At 43.2% G+C, this 13,794-nt stretch overlaps 1 protein-coding gene across 1 annotated transcript in view; it reads left to right on the top strand.

The window, feature by feature from the left end:
- The first annotated feature begins 305 nt into the window (after positions 1-305).
- Positions 306-13,794, top strand: part of IGFALS (insulin like growth factor binding protein acid labile subunit) — a 36,281-nt gene continuing 22,792 nt past the window's right edge. Inside the window, exon 1 of the mRNA XM_086941248.1 lies at positions 306-515. Within this exon, the coding sequence (XP_086797374.1) occupies positions 509-515 (7 nt within the window). The 5' untranslated portion in view covers positions 306-508. The remainder of the gene's footprint in view (positions 516-13,794) is intronic.

The following is a 13,794-nucleotide window of genomic DNA, read 5'->3' as shown; positions in this document are numbered from 1 at the left end:
CACAGATATGGGACATATGAAAGAGGTAGTCTCACAGTTAAATGGCACAGTCTATGCGCATTTGTGAATGCCTAGGCACGTTATAGCACATTAAAGTCAGATCTGTTGGCTTTATTAAGGACTGTGTTTTCTTTTAATTTTGTGGATTTCAAATGTTACTTAAAATGCCTGCTGGGATACTGTTCGAGTAGTGTAGCTTTCCCTTCCTGTTTTCAAGCGGTAAACATACCTGATGTAAGCATATTACCTAGCAGCATCTATAACTGTCGACGTCCCCAGGTGGAGTACTTGGAACTTGGCCCGGTGCCATACAGGTCACTGTTTACACCAGCGAGCAGTGAGAGGTTGGCACAGTGGTCCTCAACAGCAGGGGAAGAGTTAATGCCGTGCACAGAGAGAGAGAGAGAGACTCTCTGCTCCGAAGCTGTGCTCAGCCGATGCGCGTGGACTCCTCTCAGAGGTGAGCTCGGCGGGGGAACAGGAGGTGTCTGCAGTGCAGCGCGCCAACATGGCAGGTGAGGCTTGGGGCTTCAAAGAGGAGAGAGAGGGGCACCTGCACCTCTGGGCGCTGTATCGGACAGATTCGCGCCAGGGACTAAATGGGGCATTACTGTTGTATTGATTTATATTTTTACAGCCTTCAACGCGCCACGTGCAGACCCAGGGCGCTATAACCCTGACAGATTGGTCGGTCAGAGGATTACCGAAATGCAGCCAATGAGAGAAAAAACATCTTTATTTCTCTCTGAACTTGTCAATTTAAAAACATTTATGTCCGTGTAGTGCTTACACGTGTAACTCTCTGAGCGGTTGGGCTTTTCTGGTTTTCTCAGCTAAATGTTTGGTTTAATTTGAGAGGTATTATGATTTTTTTTTTACAGTATGCGTCAGTCGAACTGTGATTAGTTTATAGTTTACCTTGGGCCCCCCTTTTGCTTTTTTTTTATTTATTTAAAGCTATTAAAGACATTCACAATAAGTCTTGCAATTTAACTGCACCTTGCCTGACAGAGTTGTTTCTCGTGTCATCGACTTTGAAATGATAGTCGATGATTCTCTTGGAATACAGCGCTCTGTGGATTACAAATGTACAGATAATTTTTTAATGGAATTGTGTTGGGGAGTGTTTGAGATGCGGGCGGAGGGAATTTCGCAAGCTAAAGCGGCCTCTCATATGTTTATATTTTTTAGGCTGGTAAAATGAAGACCACTCAGGGGCGTAGCTATCAGTTGTGAAGCAGGTGCAGTGTCACCAGGGACCAGTAACTGGAAGGGCCCATGAAACCCTGACAGCCTGGTCTGGTGCCTTAGGGGACTAATGCGTCCACTGTTGGGGCCTGTGCGTGACCTGATGGTCACAGGATCCTGGTGGGTTCACGCAGCCTTTCATCTTCCTGAGGTCGATAACATGATTACCATTGCGTCAGGTCACAATAAGCATCTGTTATTCAGTGCCAAGATGCCCACGGGTGAACGTGCGCTTTACAAATACATATTATGTTATTTTATTGTTTCTACTTTTTGTACCGAACCCACAGTACTGGGCCCATTTTCCCTTCTTGTTCTAGGGCCTAGGACACCCTTCTAATACTACAGGCACCATTGAGGTGCTGCTGTGGACAAGGTTGACTTTTGTTTACCCTTCACATAAGATTTCAAATTCTTTGGAAGAACACCTTTCTTACTTGCACAAGGCGGGCATCCGCTTTAGCACACAGACACCACTTTAGGAGGAAAGAAAGGTGTCTCTCTGGTCTGGAACATTCGTTAGCAAACAAAAGAGCAGCGCATGGTTTCTCCCGTTGTCTACTGCTCATGGAAATTGGGAACTGAGAAGTCATGGATCAATTTCGCACGGTAAGCAACAGAGGTGGACCTGCCATTGCGCTTCGCTCTATTCCTCACTGTAGAAACTCGCAACGCAGTTTAACCAAGACATTCCCATGCAGGGGCTTCAGAGGGCGGACTTAACCCAGCTGAGTGCCTGGGTGCCCAGGAGTATCACGCTGAAGTATACAAAACAGTGATGGATGGAATGCTTGAATTAACCTTAGACACTGGCATTTATTGAGGATGCATCCCAACCAACATATATTTTGCACACTATGCCACCTCAGTTTGGACCCAGCCATTCCGAAATCAGTCTCAACCCTGCTCCAGTGGGTATAGTCCAGACCAAACTGCCAGGCCCTCCCTGAATCAGAACACAAGCATCCCAGGACCAGTTTCGCTCTTATTAGAGTTCATCAGCCAGATATAGCTTATACCCGTTTCGCTTTGGGGACACACACTAAAGTATACAAAAAAGTGATGAATGGAATGCTTGAATTAATCTCCGCCACGGGTATTTTCTCGGGGTCGCGATGGGGGTGCCACCTTAGTTTGTATCCTGCAATATGCAAACCAGTGCTGACACTTCCCCAATAGGAACAGTTCAGCCCAAACTGCTAGGTCAGGTTCTCCATGAACTGCTGCACAGGCAACCGGTTTCCAGGACCTGTTTCGCCCCCCTTATAGAACTTGTCAGTCTAGTGCAGTTATGGGTCCCGTGCATAGTGAGCACGGGACCCATATCTGGGCATACCCATTGTTGAATACTGTAGCACACCAGGGTGTACATCAGAAGAACAATGGACAGGAGCTACAATAACAAAGGGATGGGACGTGGATTTCATTACTCGCAGCCCTAAGTTAAGGGGCCTTTCACTTACTGGTTCACATCCTTATTCATAGCGCTTTATGGCCCCCAACCGACTTGCATCTCCAAATCCTGGCAGCTGTGTAGCCTGCATTTCATAGTTTGCTGCCTCTGGCATTTGTTGGGCAGTTCTGTGCTGTGCTGTAAAAAAACAATAAGCAGTGAAAAACGAGGTAAACAATTAAAGCAAGCACTCAGAAAAACTGGGAAAGGGAAAAAAAGCAAAAGAAACGAGGCAAAAGTATGAGAAAGCACTCAGAAAAACGGGGGAGAGAAAGGAGAAAGCTGTAAAAAACGGGGCAAAAGCAAGAGAAAGAATTCGGAAAAGTGGGGGGAGTGGAAGGAGAGAGCAGAAAAGAAGCGAGGGAAAAGCATGACAAAGCACTCAGCAAAATGGGGAAGAGGAACGAAAAAGCAGTAAAAAAAGGCAAAGGAGGAAGCACTTAGAAACAAGCATTTACAATGCAATGGTTTCGCCTTTGGAAAAGTTAGAGTTATTGGTATTGCTCATGACATTTCTTTTTTTTTTTTTTACTTATAAATAAATGGCATTGTTATTTACATTGCCAACAGCTCTCACAGCCCACACCGCCCACACAACTCTCACAGCCCACACAACTCTCACAGCCCACACAACTCACAGCCCTCACAGCCCACACAACTAACAGCCCTCACAGCCCACACAGCCCTCACAGCCCACACAACTCTCACAGCCCACACAACTCTCAAAGCCCACACAACTCTCACAGCCCACACAACTCACAGCCCACACAACTCTCACAGCCCACACAACTCTCACAGCCCACACAACTCTCACAGCCCACACAACTCACAGCCCACACAGCTCTCACAGCCCACACAGCTCCCACAGCCCACACAGCTCTCACAGCTGTCACAGCCCTCACAGCTGTCACAGCCCTCACAGCTGTCACAGCCCTCACAGCTGTCACAGCCCTCACAGCTGTCACAGCCCTCACACTTAAGTTTTTAAGGCACTCCTGATGCAGCAATATTTTACCTGAAAATCCCGAAAGCATGGAGTGTGATAATTTCCGGTTATGGTGTTACCCTTCCATTAGGAGACTGCCCTTAGGGTTTTAGAGTTATTGCTGAAATTGTTATTTTTACATTTCAGCATTTGCCTTCTACACTCAGGGCTATATTACATGGACACACTTTGCCAGGTCTTACCTAGTGAAAAAAGTCCTTGAATAAGAATCAAGATTCTGCCTTTTAATTGTAGCTCTATATGTACATATTGAGACACACAAAATTTGTCAATAAAGCATCACTGGGGCAATAATATACTAATAAAGTGACAAGAGACCTAACATTGGACACTGACACTTTAGAGTTGCCAGTACAGCAACAGAGGGGCAATGATATACTGATACCAGGATCAGGGGTACACTAACATGGAGACTAGGATAACAGGCATGCAGTTAACATTGGGACCGGACACAGGGATACACTTACACGTGATCAGGGAACAAATGGACAATGGCACATAGAAGAGGGGATATGCCTACACTGGGAGAAGAAGCACATGGATTTATGTACAGGCAATACACAGACACACAGAAAGCAAAAGGTCCCGGGGTACACCCATCATAGAACAGGAGGCACATACTTTGCGTCAGAGAATGAGCAAGGACCTGACAAATCAGTGAGAACACAACAGATAATACTGAATAGAAGCAGAGGATTTTGATTTGAGGCAAAAAACACTTGAGGCAGGGTCCTGGCACCGCAGTAAACATGAGCTCTGCATGAGTGGGAGGAATGCAGGGCTGCTGGGCGTTTGCTCTCCTGGGGCTGAGTCAATACATTCTTCCACCTGCTGCCCACGGGATGGGACTCGCAGTCTCGGCACCTGACACATGTTTTATGTGGCGGGGTGTGTTATCTTCTCACGCTCAGAGCTTTCGAAACCACGTCAGACCTGCAAGCTATGTTGTGCCCTCATAGGAAAAGTCAGACCCGCTTGCTTTCGCCCCAGAGTAACATGTTTTCTTGTGTGGGAGCTTAAACACCCACCAAAGATATTGTACTGTATTCGGGTGTATGTAGGGCACTATCCCTGGCATGGAAAGGACGTAACCAAACACTCTATATAGTGCAGTACAACCAAAGTCAGTATGTTTCGAGACAAAATATCAGGACGCGACAATATACGAGGTTCTAATTCACAATCACTTAGTTCTTAACCATTCAATTAATCTGATGTTTAGTTATAGCGCCTGGAAGTCTTGGGTGGTGTTAGGGGGTTCTGCGGACTAACAAAATGAGGGAAGGAGCACGGTATGGCGAGGAGATGAACAGCATGAGGTGGCTTAGTTTGACATGTGTAGAATATGGTAAAAAGGCACAGTTTGACATTGGAAATAAACTGTGAGCAATGTATCGTAATATATTTAAAATTGCACAACATAACACTAGGCAGCATAACGTAAGACATCGAATTAAATCAACGTATATAAAAAATTGTCACGAAGGATACCCCGGTATGCCACAGCTAGACTTATAATTCAACCCAGAGAAAATTACTAAGTTATAGTACAGCAGGGCGAAATGTATGTATTCATTTATTTTATGCGTTTTTATATAGCGCGGACTTTACCCGAAGGTGTCAGCGCTTCACAATAAATATCAGCATATCACACTATAAACGTACACAGCTTAGTGCAAGGACACTTTGGGACGGCGTTTGAGCGCTATATTAATGTACGCACCTTGTAGAGCGCGGCGGCCTGCGGCAGCGGCAGGAGGCTGTGGCCGCAGTGCTCCGGGGTGCAGGCGGCATGCCCGGGCACCACGGCCTCGTCCTCTTCGCAGAAGAGCAGCTGCCTGCCCGCCGCGTCGGCTGCCTCCTTCTCGCGGTGCGTGTCGGCCAGGCGGCCCAGCGTGTGGACAGGCGTGTACTTCCTTCCGGGGTGCTCGCGCTTGCACATGGGGCACGTGCAGACGTCCACGCTGGCCCAGTAGCGGTCGATGCATTCGCGGCAGAAGGCGTGCGAGCACTCCAGCACCACGGGCTCGCGGAAGAGCTCGTGGCAGATGGGGCAGCTCAGCTCCAGGGCAATGTCCTCGGCGGGTAGCAGGCTGGACATGGTTCCCCCCTTGCCGTGCGAGTCTCTATGCCACACGCTCCTCGACACTTGTGAGCCTGCACTGAGCACGGCAGGCTCCGAGCAGCTCCCGTGCGCCCGCGTTTCCTCGTTCCACGAGAGCCTACTCCTTGCACCACGTGACCGAGTTCATTCATAAACTGGCTCGCGCATACCTGCGCTACGGGCACCTGAGGCTCCCCACGCCCTCACACAGGACTGCATTGTGTGGGCGGAGGGCAGGGGCCCTCGTTCATGGGGAAGGGCGGGAAATAATCATCAGACCTTGACTCAGAGAAAGACTCAAAGGGGAAGAAGACAAACATCGGGAAAATGCGATAAAGGGAGAAATCATGGATGAAAAACTTGTTGTGTGATTGGCTGACGTCACGGGGGTGTCCCGGGCCGGCAGCCAATCACAGCGCGGCCCAGGACAAAGGGGCGGGGCTTAAAAAAAGAACGAGAAACGCCCCCGAATCGCGTTTTCGCAAGAACGCGTGATTGACAGCCTCTGTCTCCCAATGGCTAGCCTCCATTTATGGAGCTAGCCAATTGGAAACAGAGGCGGGCCAAACATCCCTACTGAAAACAAAAGTTTTCGAACTGGGAGGGGCACTTCGTGCCCCTCGCCAGGTCGAAACCTAAAAAGGGGCATAGGAAGGAGAAAGTAGTAAAAAAAACGAGGCAAAAGATGGAGAAAGCAGTTGGTTAATATTTTGTGCCGCCATGGGGGGTTATATGATTATATAGTGTGGTGGGGTTATACCTGGTGATGTAGGATTATCTAAGGTGAATGATGTGGATACCATCCAGTGCCAAGGCAAGTACTGTGGGTTTATAGCTGGTGTTGCAGCAAGTGTACTGGGTGAAATCTGGTGCTGTGGGTGCAATTTAATGCTGTTGCAACTGCTGTGAGTGCAGTCTGCTGCTGTGGCAAGTGAAATCTGGTACTACTATAAATATATATATATACATATATATATATATATATATATATGCATAGATATAGATAGATATAGTGTGCACGCATGTGTGTCAGTGTGTGTACATATACTCACTCACATAAACTTATCCTTTTCAAGTTTCTATTACTGCATACATGGCTGTATTCAATAAAAAATAGTGCCTTGTAGGTGAGTGACTTGACATTCACAAATCTCATCTTACCAATATTTCTATGCATTATGCAAGGAAAGCTTGGTTCTTGCAGGAGATATTTAAAGGGATTTTTCAACTCCCTGCAGCTCATCTACAACTCACAGTTTATTCAATACAGCCCAGTGATGAGTGGAGTATGTAATGATCCCCTTTACTTTTTAGAAATAGACATCCGTAGATTTTTTTAAAAACAACAATTGAATGATTTAGAATCTGATATTAAGGAAGCAAGAAAATAATCTAGCAATGTTGAACAGGAGGCAGAAAAACCAAGCACAAGCAGTACAGCAGGTCCAGTTTCAGTTCCAACAGAATCTAGCCATAATGTTGATGCTCCTGTAAATTACATTGTATTGTATTTTAATTCATCAAAAAAAAATAGATGATTTTAAATACAACCTACTAATAAATACGTATACCCCACCAGAAAAGTATGACTTCAAGAAGGAATGAGGTGGACCACACTCTTTCTGTTATGTGTGGATTAATCAATTTTCACCATGGCTTAGCTACTCTCCACATCTTATAGGTGCGGTTTTCACATATTCCACAGTTTTTCCACAGCCAGTTCATCGTGGAACACAAGGAGCATTCATAACTACGGCTCTCACTAAATATAAAGGCTTCCATGAAAATGCACGCAACCATGTTTTATCGTCTTGGCATAAAAAATAACATGTGGATGCAGCTCACTTTTTGGCGATCAGAAAGAAACCGGAAACACATATTGTCTGCCAAATAGACAGCGCTGTAAAAAGGCAAGTTGAAGAAAATAAAAAAAAAGAATTTGTAATTTTGTCCCCTATCTTATTTTGTGGCTCACTTGACATTGCTTTGCGTGGAGAATAAAGTACAACCAAAAATGTGCAAACTCTGTACCAATTTCGCATTGAAGCATTATTTGTAATCCTAAAGAACCATCTGGAAAATGCAACACTTAATGCACGTTACACATCAGTACAAGTTGAACATGAATTGATTACATTATATGAAGAAACATTAAGAGAGATTCTAGTATCCTTAGTCAATGTGTCAAATGGATTTTCTATGAATGTTGATGAAAGTGCTGACATATCCGAAAAAGAACAGATGTCACTTGGAGTACATTTTGAAGTAGCACAATAGCGGTCATCAGAGAAGAATTCATTGGAATGCTATCTCAATTGCAAATATGATTATTGTGGCCCACGTGACATTGCTTTGCATGGAGAATAAAGTACAACCAAAAATGTGCAAACTCTGTACCAATTTCGCATTGAAGCAGTATTTGTAATCCTAAAGAACCATCTGGAAAATGCAGCACTTAATGCACGTTACACATCAGTACAAGTTGAACATGAATTGATTACATTATATGAAGAAACGTTAAGAGAGAGTCTAGTATCCTTAGTCAATATGTCAAATGGATTTTCAATGAATGTTGATGAAAGTGCTGACATATCCGAAAAAGAACAGATGTCACTTGGAGTACATTTTGAAATAGCACAATTGCGGTCATCAGAGAAGAATTCATTGGAATGCTATCTCAATTGCAAATATGATTATTTGGATTAAAATTAGAAAAACTCCATGGGCAAGGATAGGATGGATGCTCTACACTGGCAGGAAAGGAAGGTGGCGATCAAGCCATAATAGAGAGAAAATATCGTAAAGCTGCTTTTGCTCACTGTGCTGTATATAAACCTTAATTTAGTTGTTTATGCCCTGAATCCTGTTCCTGATATATGGAATTCTATTGGCACAGTGAAAGCCATCATCCAGTTTTTCCATGAGAGTACAAAAAGAAGATCTCTTGTTCCCAATGTGGAATTGCGGAGTGAAACACAATGGAAATAACAATAATAATAATTTCTAATAATTTCTATTTGTAATAATAATAATTGGACCGCAAAATACAAGAGCATTAGAATTTTTAGCTCAAACTTTGAAGAGATTTTTTAGCAACTAAGCTTACTGGTTACTGAATCATCAGGAAAAACACATCAGGATGAACATCAATTGCAATGTTCCTCAAGCACAGTGATCTTTCTCTTTTGCTTGTCCATAATTTTAGATAACTCATCAAGATTGGCGTCTTTAAGCCAGGCTCTCCAAGCTGTTCAGCTTGGTATCCTCAAGGTGTGTAATCACGTACAAGACCTTCTGACTATTATCACAGACCAAAAGCAGAAGAGCAATTTAAGGAAATTTTTTCAAATGTTCAAACAAGGCCATTCTAATTTTGGTTCCTCTTCTAAGGAAGAATACTATTGCCAGTCGATCTATTTGCCATACTTGGATTCTATCATCACATCATTAGGAAGCCGGTTTGGCATTGAAAACAAGACAAATTTGAATCTGTTCTCACTTTACCCAAAACACATGACAAAAATGACACTTGAGCAATACAGATGCCATATTGCAAACATCAGAGAAATTTACGACATTGAAAACCTGGAGGCCGCAGCAGTCACATGGTTTGAGATCTGGTCAATGAAGAATGAACAGTTTGACAATGGATTTCTGGAATTGCCAAACCACACAGATTTATTTTCATCAGTCCAGCAAGCAATTCTCATTGCTCTCACATACCAGTGACCACTTGCACAGTGGAAAGGTCTTTCAGCACAACCAGAAGGGTGAATATCAGGTTCATGCTGACACTGGCAGATGATCGCTTATCAGGTTTGTGCATGATGAGCATACATCGAGCAACAGCTGATTGAAAAAGTAATTGATACATTTTCACAAGACTACAGATGTTAACAGTTCTTTTTTTGTAGATCATTACTAACCAGTGAGCAAAAACTGTATAAAAATACTAATTGAAAAATGTGATTATTAAATTTGAGCAAAGGTGTAGCTGTTTGCAGTTCCTAACCGCACTGCAGCCGTTATCCAGTGTAAGTTTATATATTTTATTTTCCAATTTGTATGAAAACAGATGTTTTAAGTTAATATGTTGAATTTTATTTATTTTAATGCATAAGTTCAAAACTGTTAAATGTGTGCACTTTTTAAAATAGTTAAAAAAAACTCTTTAAAAACTTAAACAAGTTATGGCAAACAAATTCATTAAGGGGGAGACATACACACCGTAATTAGATCTTGAACTAAAATAGCATTGTATCTTAAGCGGATTGGCTTTATGCATTGTCACTGAGCCTCTACCAAAATAGAGCTAGGACAGATTAGTAATACATGAGAAAGATCTTGTGATCCGCCCTTGCACAAATCACAGTTACCCAGAAAATTTTCGGGGGAGTTCCATCGGGCAGGATACACTTTTAAAGAGAGATTTTCTAATCGCAGAAGAAGGATACAGCACCTTACTCTGTGCTCTAACTGGAACTATAGATAGTGCTCGGGGTTTTGTATACTATGTTTGCCTCAAATTTTTTATAATACTTTAATTGAATACAGTATTCTTTATCTAGTTCATAGCTTATTCTCGGCGTCATATATTTTAAAAAGAGCTTCAGATGCGCTGGAGACCAGGCCTACAAAAGTGCTACGGTGTATTGGGACACCGCAAGGGCTATTTTAAGGTTCCTATTGAAGGTGTGCCGAGCTGATTCATCTCTAAAAGTCTCCAATTTTAATCTATATTTTAGGGTGACAGGGACTGCATGTAGGAGGTTAAAGGCACACCTGGTGATGTTGGAGACGCTCGAGCAAATGTGCTCGTTAAAGAGAGCTCAATGCGTAAGGCTTGTAAGGGGACTGATTGGGATACTTTTAACAGTTTTCGTAGGATAATCCCTTCCTTCACTTTTACTGGTTGCCAGGTTTTAATTTGTATATATTCCAAGGCATAAAATAGGATAGGTGGGATTTTCATACTGTAGACCTCGAGCAGGGATTTAAAATGTCTATTGCCGGTTGAGTGATAAAATCTCTGTAAAGTTCCGACGTGGGAGCCTGCCTTTCACCCAAGATGTTGGAGATGGGGAGTGCCTTGGAAGTTATATGAAAAGATTCGACCCCAGTATACATGTTCTTTCACTATCTTGATAGGATTGCCTCTCAGTGACCATTTTAAAGGGAGAGATTTTCTTCTTCCACTGAAAGGTAAAAGTTTGGTTTTAGATATGTTGAGGACCAAATAATTTTCTTTTGCGTAGTGGTTTAATTCATTTAGGCTTCTTTGTAAGCCAATTGGGGTATTGTCAGCGATATCTCTTATGTTACTTGGTAGATTATAGTAGTCATCTTTTTGCTTTGAGTTCCAGGGAGTGTAAAAATGAGGACCAGATGCTTGAAACATGTGAACCTCAGAGCATTTTGGAGCACAAAGAAGGGCATTTCCAACCTTTCTCTGATTTGTTTTGAGTCATTTGTTCAAAGGGATGTGGATTTTTAGATGGTTCATATCATATTCATATCATACTTGAAATTACAATATTGTACAGGTACCCATGCAAACACACCACACACAAATGCAGACATGCACATCTCAAACACCTGCATTCCTGCTTATCACCCAACTGGCCTAAAGTCATCTGAGATGCTTCAGCCTATCCATGACATTTAGCCAGCGTTAGTTAGCATGCTGGGGAATTTAAGCCTATACTTATAACAGTCAAACCAAAACTATATGTCCCAGAATACAAAGTTCCCTTTGTTAAATAGCCAGAATTGGCAGAATGTGTCACACAAGCCGTGGGCAACCTGAATCATTGCACTGGGGGGGGAATACAAATATATATCTTTTGACTTTGTCTTTATGATGTTTACAATTGTACTTAATTTTGCTTTGGTGCTTTCAATTGCTACAAGATTTTTTGGTGCCTACAAGTCTATAATTCTGTTAAAAGTGTTTTAAGAGCCAATATGTTGACCATTTCCCTTATTTTCATTGTGCTGTTTCCAAAGGAATAAAATGCATTTGACATTTTATAAGAATATGGATAAGTAGATAAAAAAAGAAAACACTGCACACATGTTAGCTTTAAACCTGCAAACAGTGGGCCCAGTGCAATAAATCTTCAAAATAGGTCAACCGATAAAAGATGCCTACTTGTTAGCCTAAAGCATTGAAGGCATGCACGTTTATATAGACTGCCTATTACAAGCAATGTCATCCTTGGCAAGGTGTTTTTAAGACAGAGCAACTTTCCTACCAGCATCACCAATAAAAGCAGCAAATACCATATTAATGCAGTGCAAGGTCTGAGCTCCATTCATGCTGCATAATCCTTCCATATCTCTCTGGCTTGGCCAGTTACAAAGCCTGCCATTGCAAATATCTCAACCTGGTATTTTATTTTCATATCTCCAAAGTGTTTGGCATAAATGAATGCAACTAGCAGCATTCATACTAATGACTGATTGTGTGCCTTGCAACTGGTATGTGACAGCTGTTACAAGTAAACCAGCCCACTAAAGAAAAATGTAGCAATGCCAAAAAATAGCAGGTGAAGAAACCCAGAACTAGCACCCATTTTGTCTCCATATGGCTATAAAGAACTCACCTCCCCATGTGATTGCATCATGCGCCGTCGCTTTGAGAGGAAATCTTTATGTCATTAGTGTACTGCAGAATGAAAAGGTTTATTTTTAGAAATACCCTCAGGAGTTCTACGTATGGGTAGGCTCTACATGCATCTAAGGCTGCTGTCATCAAGAGTGTGGATGGTGTTTTTAGGTCTCCATCTGAATTAATTTGTGTATATCAGGAAATAAATAAACAGGAGAACAATTTCAGAGTTGTTTGTGTGTGTGATCAACCATGTGCATGTGCATTGGTTCAGCAAGGGTGCCCTGAGTTCTAATACAAGAATGTAAAATGAGTGTCCGAAACCGTAGTTGAGAAAACAAGCACGCTTATTGAGTGAGATTCAGTGCCCTTCACACCTCAGGGCTTTTCTGCATCTGCTGCACTAACAGTCGGTATGACCCACAAGAGGTGTGGAATTTATACAGTGTCTATGTGGTCACTCGGCCTACTCCCGGAAGTACATGCCCAGTCGTAGGTAATGTTTCATCCTTTATTATGTGAGTACTGAACCAGCCTTTTGATGTTAACTGCTGAGTCTCTACAAAAGTTTAGAGTCCACTATGGGATTTCCTCTTCTCCTTCTGCTATTGGTTTGGTTTCCAACTCCCTTTCCACACCCCCATCTTCTCTAGCTCCTCTTCGAGCACAGAGTTCAGGCATAGCGTGACCCTCAAATAAACCATAAAGCATTGGGTCCATGATATAGAATATAGTGCTTGTGACGTCTCCCCAAGCGGCTGGAATGGTCTAGCTCTCACCTGGGTCAAATGCGTCAACCATCTTGAAAGTCCCGGGCATGGCTGCCGTCTGACCACAATTTACTTGTCCAAGGCATGGAATGCTTTAGAAATCCACCTGCCCTGTATAAAAAATTTACCTGTCCAACTTGTTGCTTTGTAGTGAGGTGGAAAATAATGGCAATGTTCTCATTACGATTCAGAAAAGGGGGTGGTGATGAACAGAGTGTCTGAATTAAGCAGACCACTCTTACCCAGTCCAAAGATCAGGGCTTGATCCATCACCGTTATTTAGCTCACTGCACCATCCCAGCTCAGAACCTGGCTATATGCAAATCAGTCTGTCCCTGGCCCAGTGCATCATGGGAACAGGGCAGACTAAACTACCAAGCCAATTCTTCACCAGAAAGGAGACAAGCTACCGGGGACCGGTGTCTGGCATTTCAGCCGTCGTCGGCCCGGCTTGCTTGAATCCTGATGGTGCAGTGAGCAAGGGACTCATGTCTGAGTATACCCTGCCACACCTATAGTGGCCAAAAACGATTCAGAAAAGGGGGTGGTGATGAACATAGTGTCTGAATTAAGCAGACCACTCTTACCCAGTCCATCACCACC

Source organism: Lissotriton vulgaris, chromosome 10, assembly GCF_964263255.1.
Source record: "Lissotriton vulgaris chromosome 10, aLisVul1.2, whole genome shotgun sequence".
Lineage (NCBI taxonomy): Eukaryota > Metazoa > Chordata > Amphibia > Caudata > Salamandridae > Lissotriton > Lissotriton vulgaris.
This window is presented reverse-complemented; position numbering and strand designations above follow the sequence as displayed.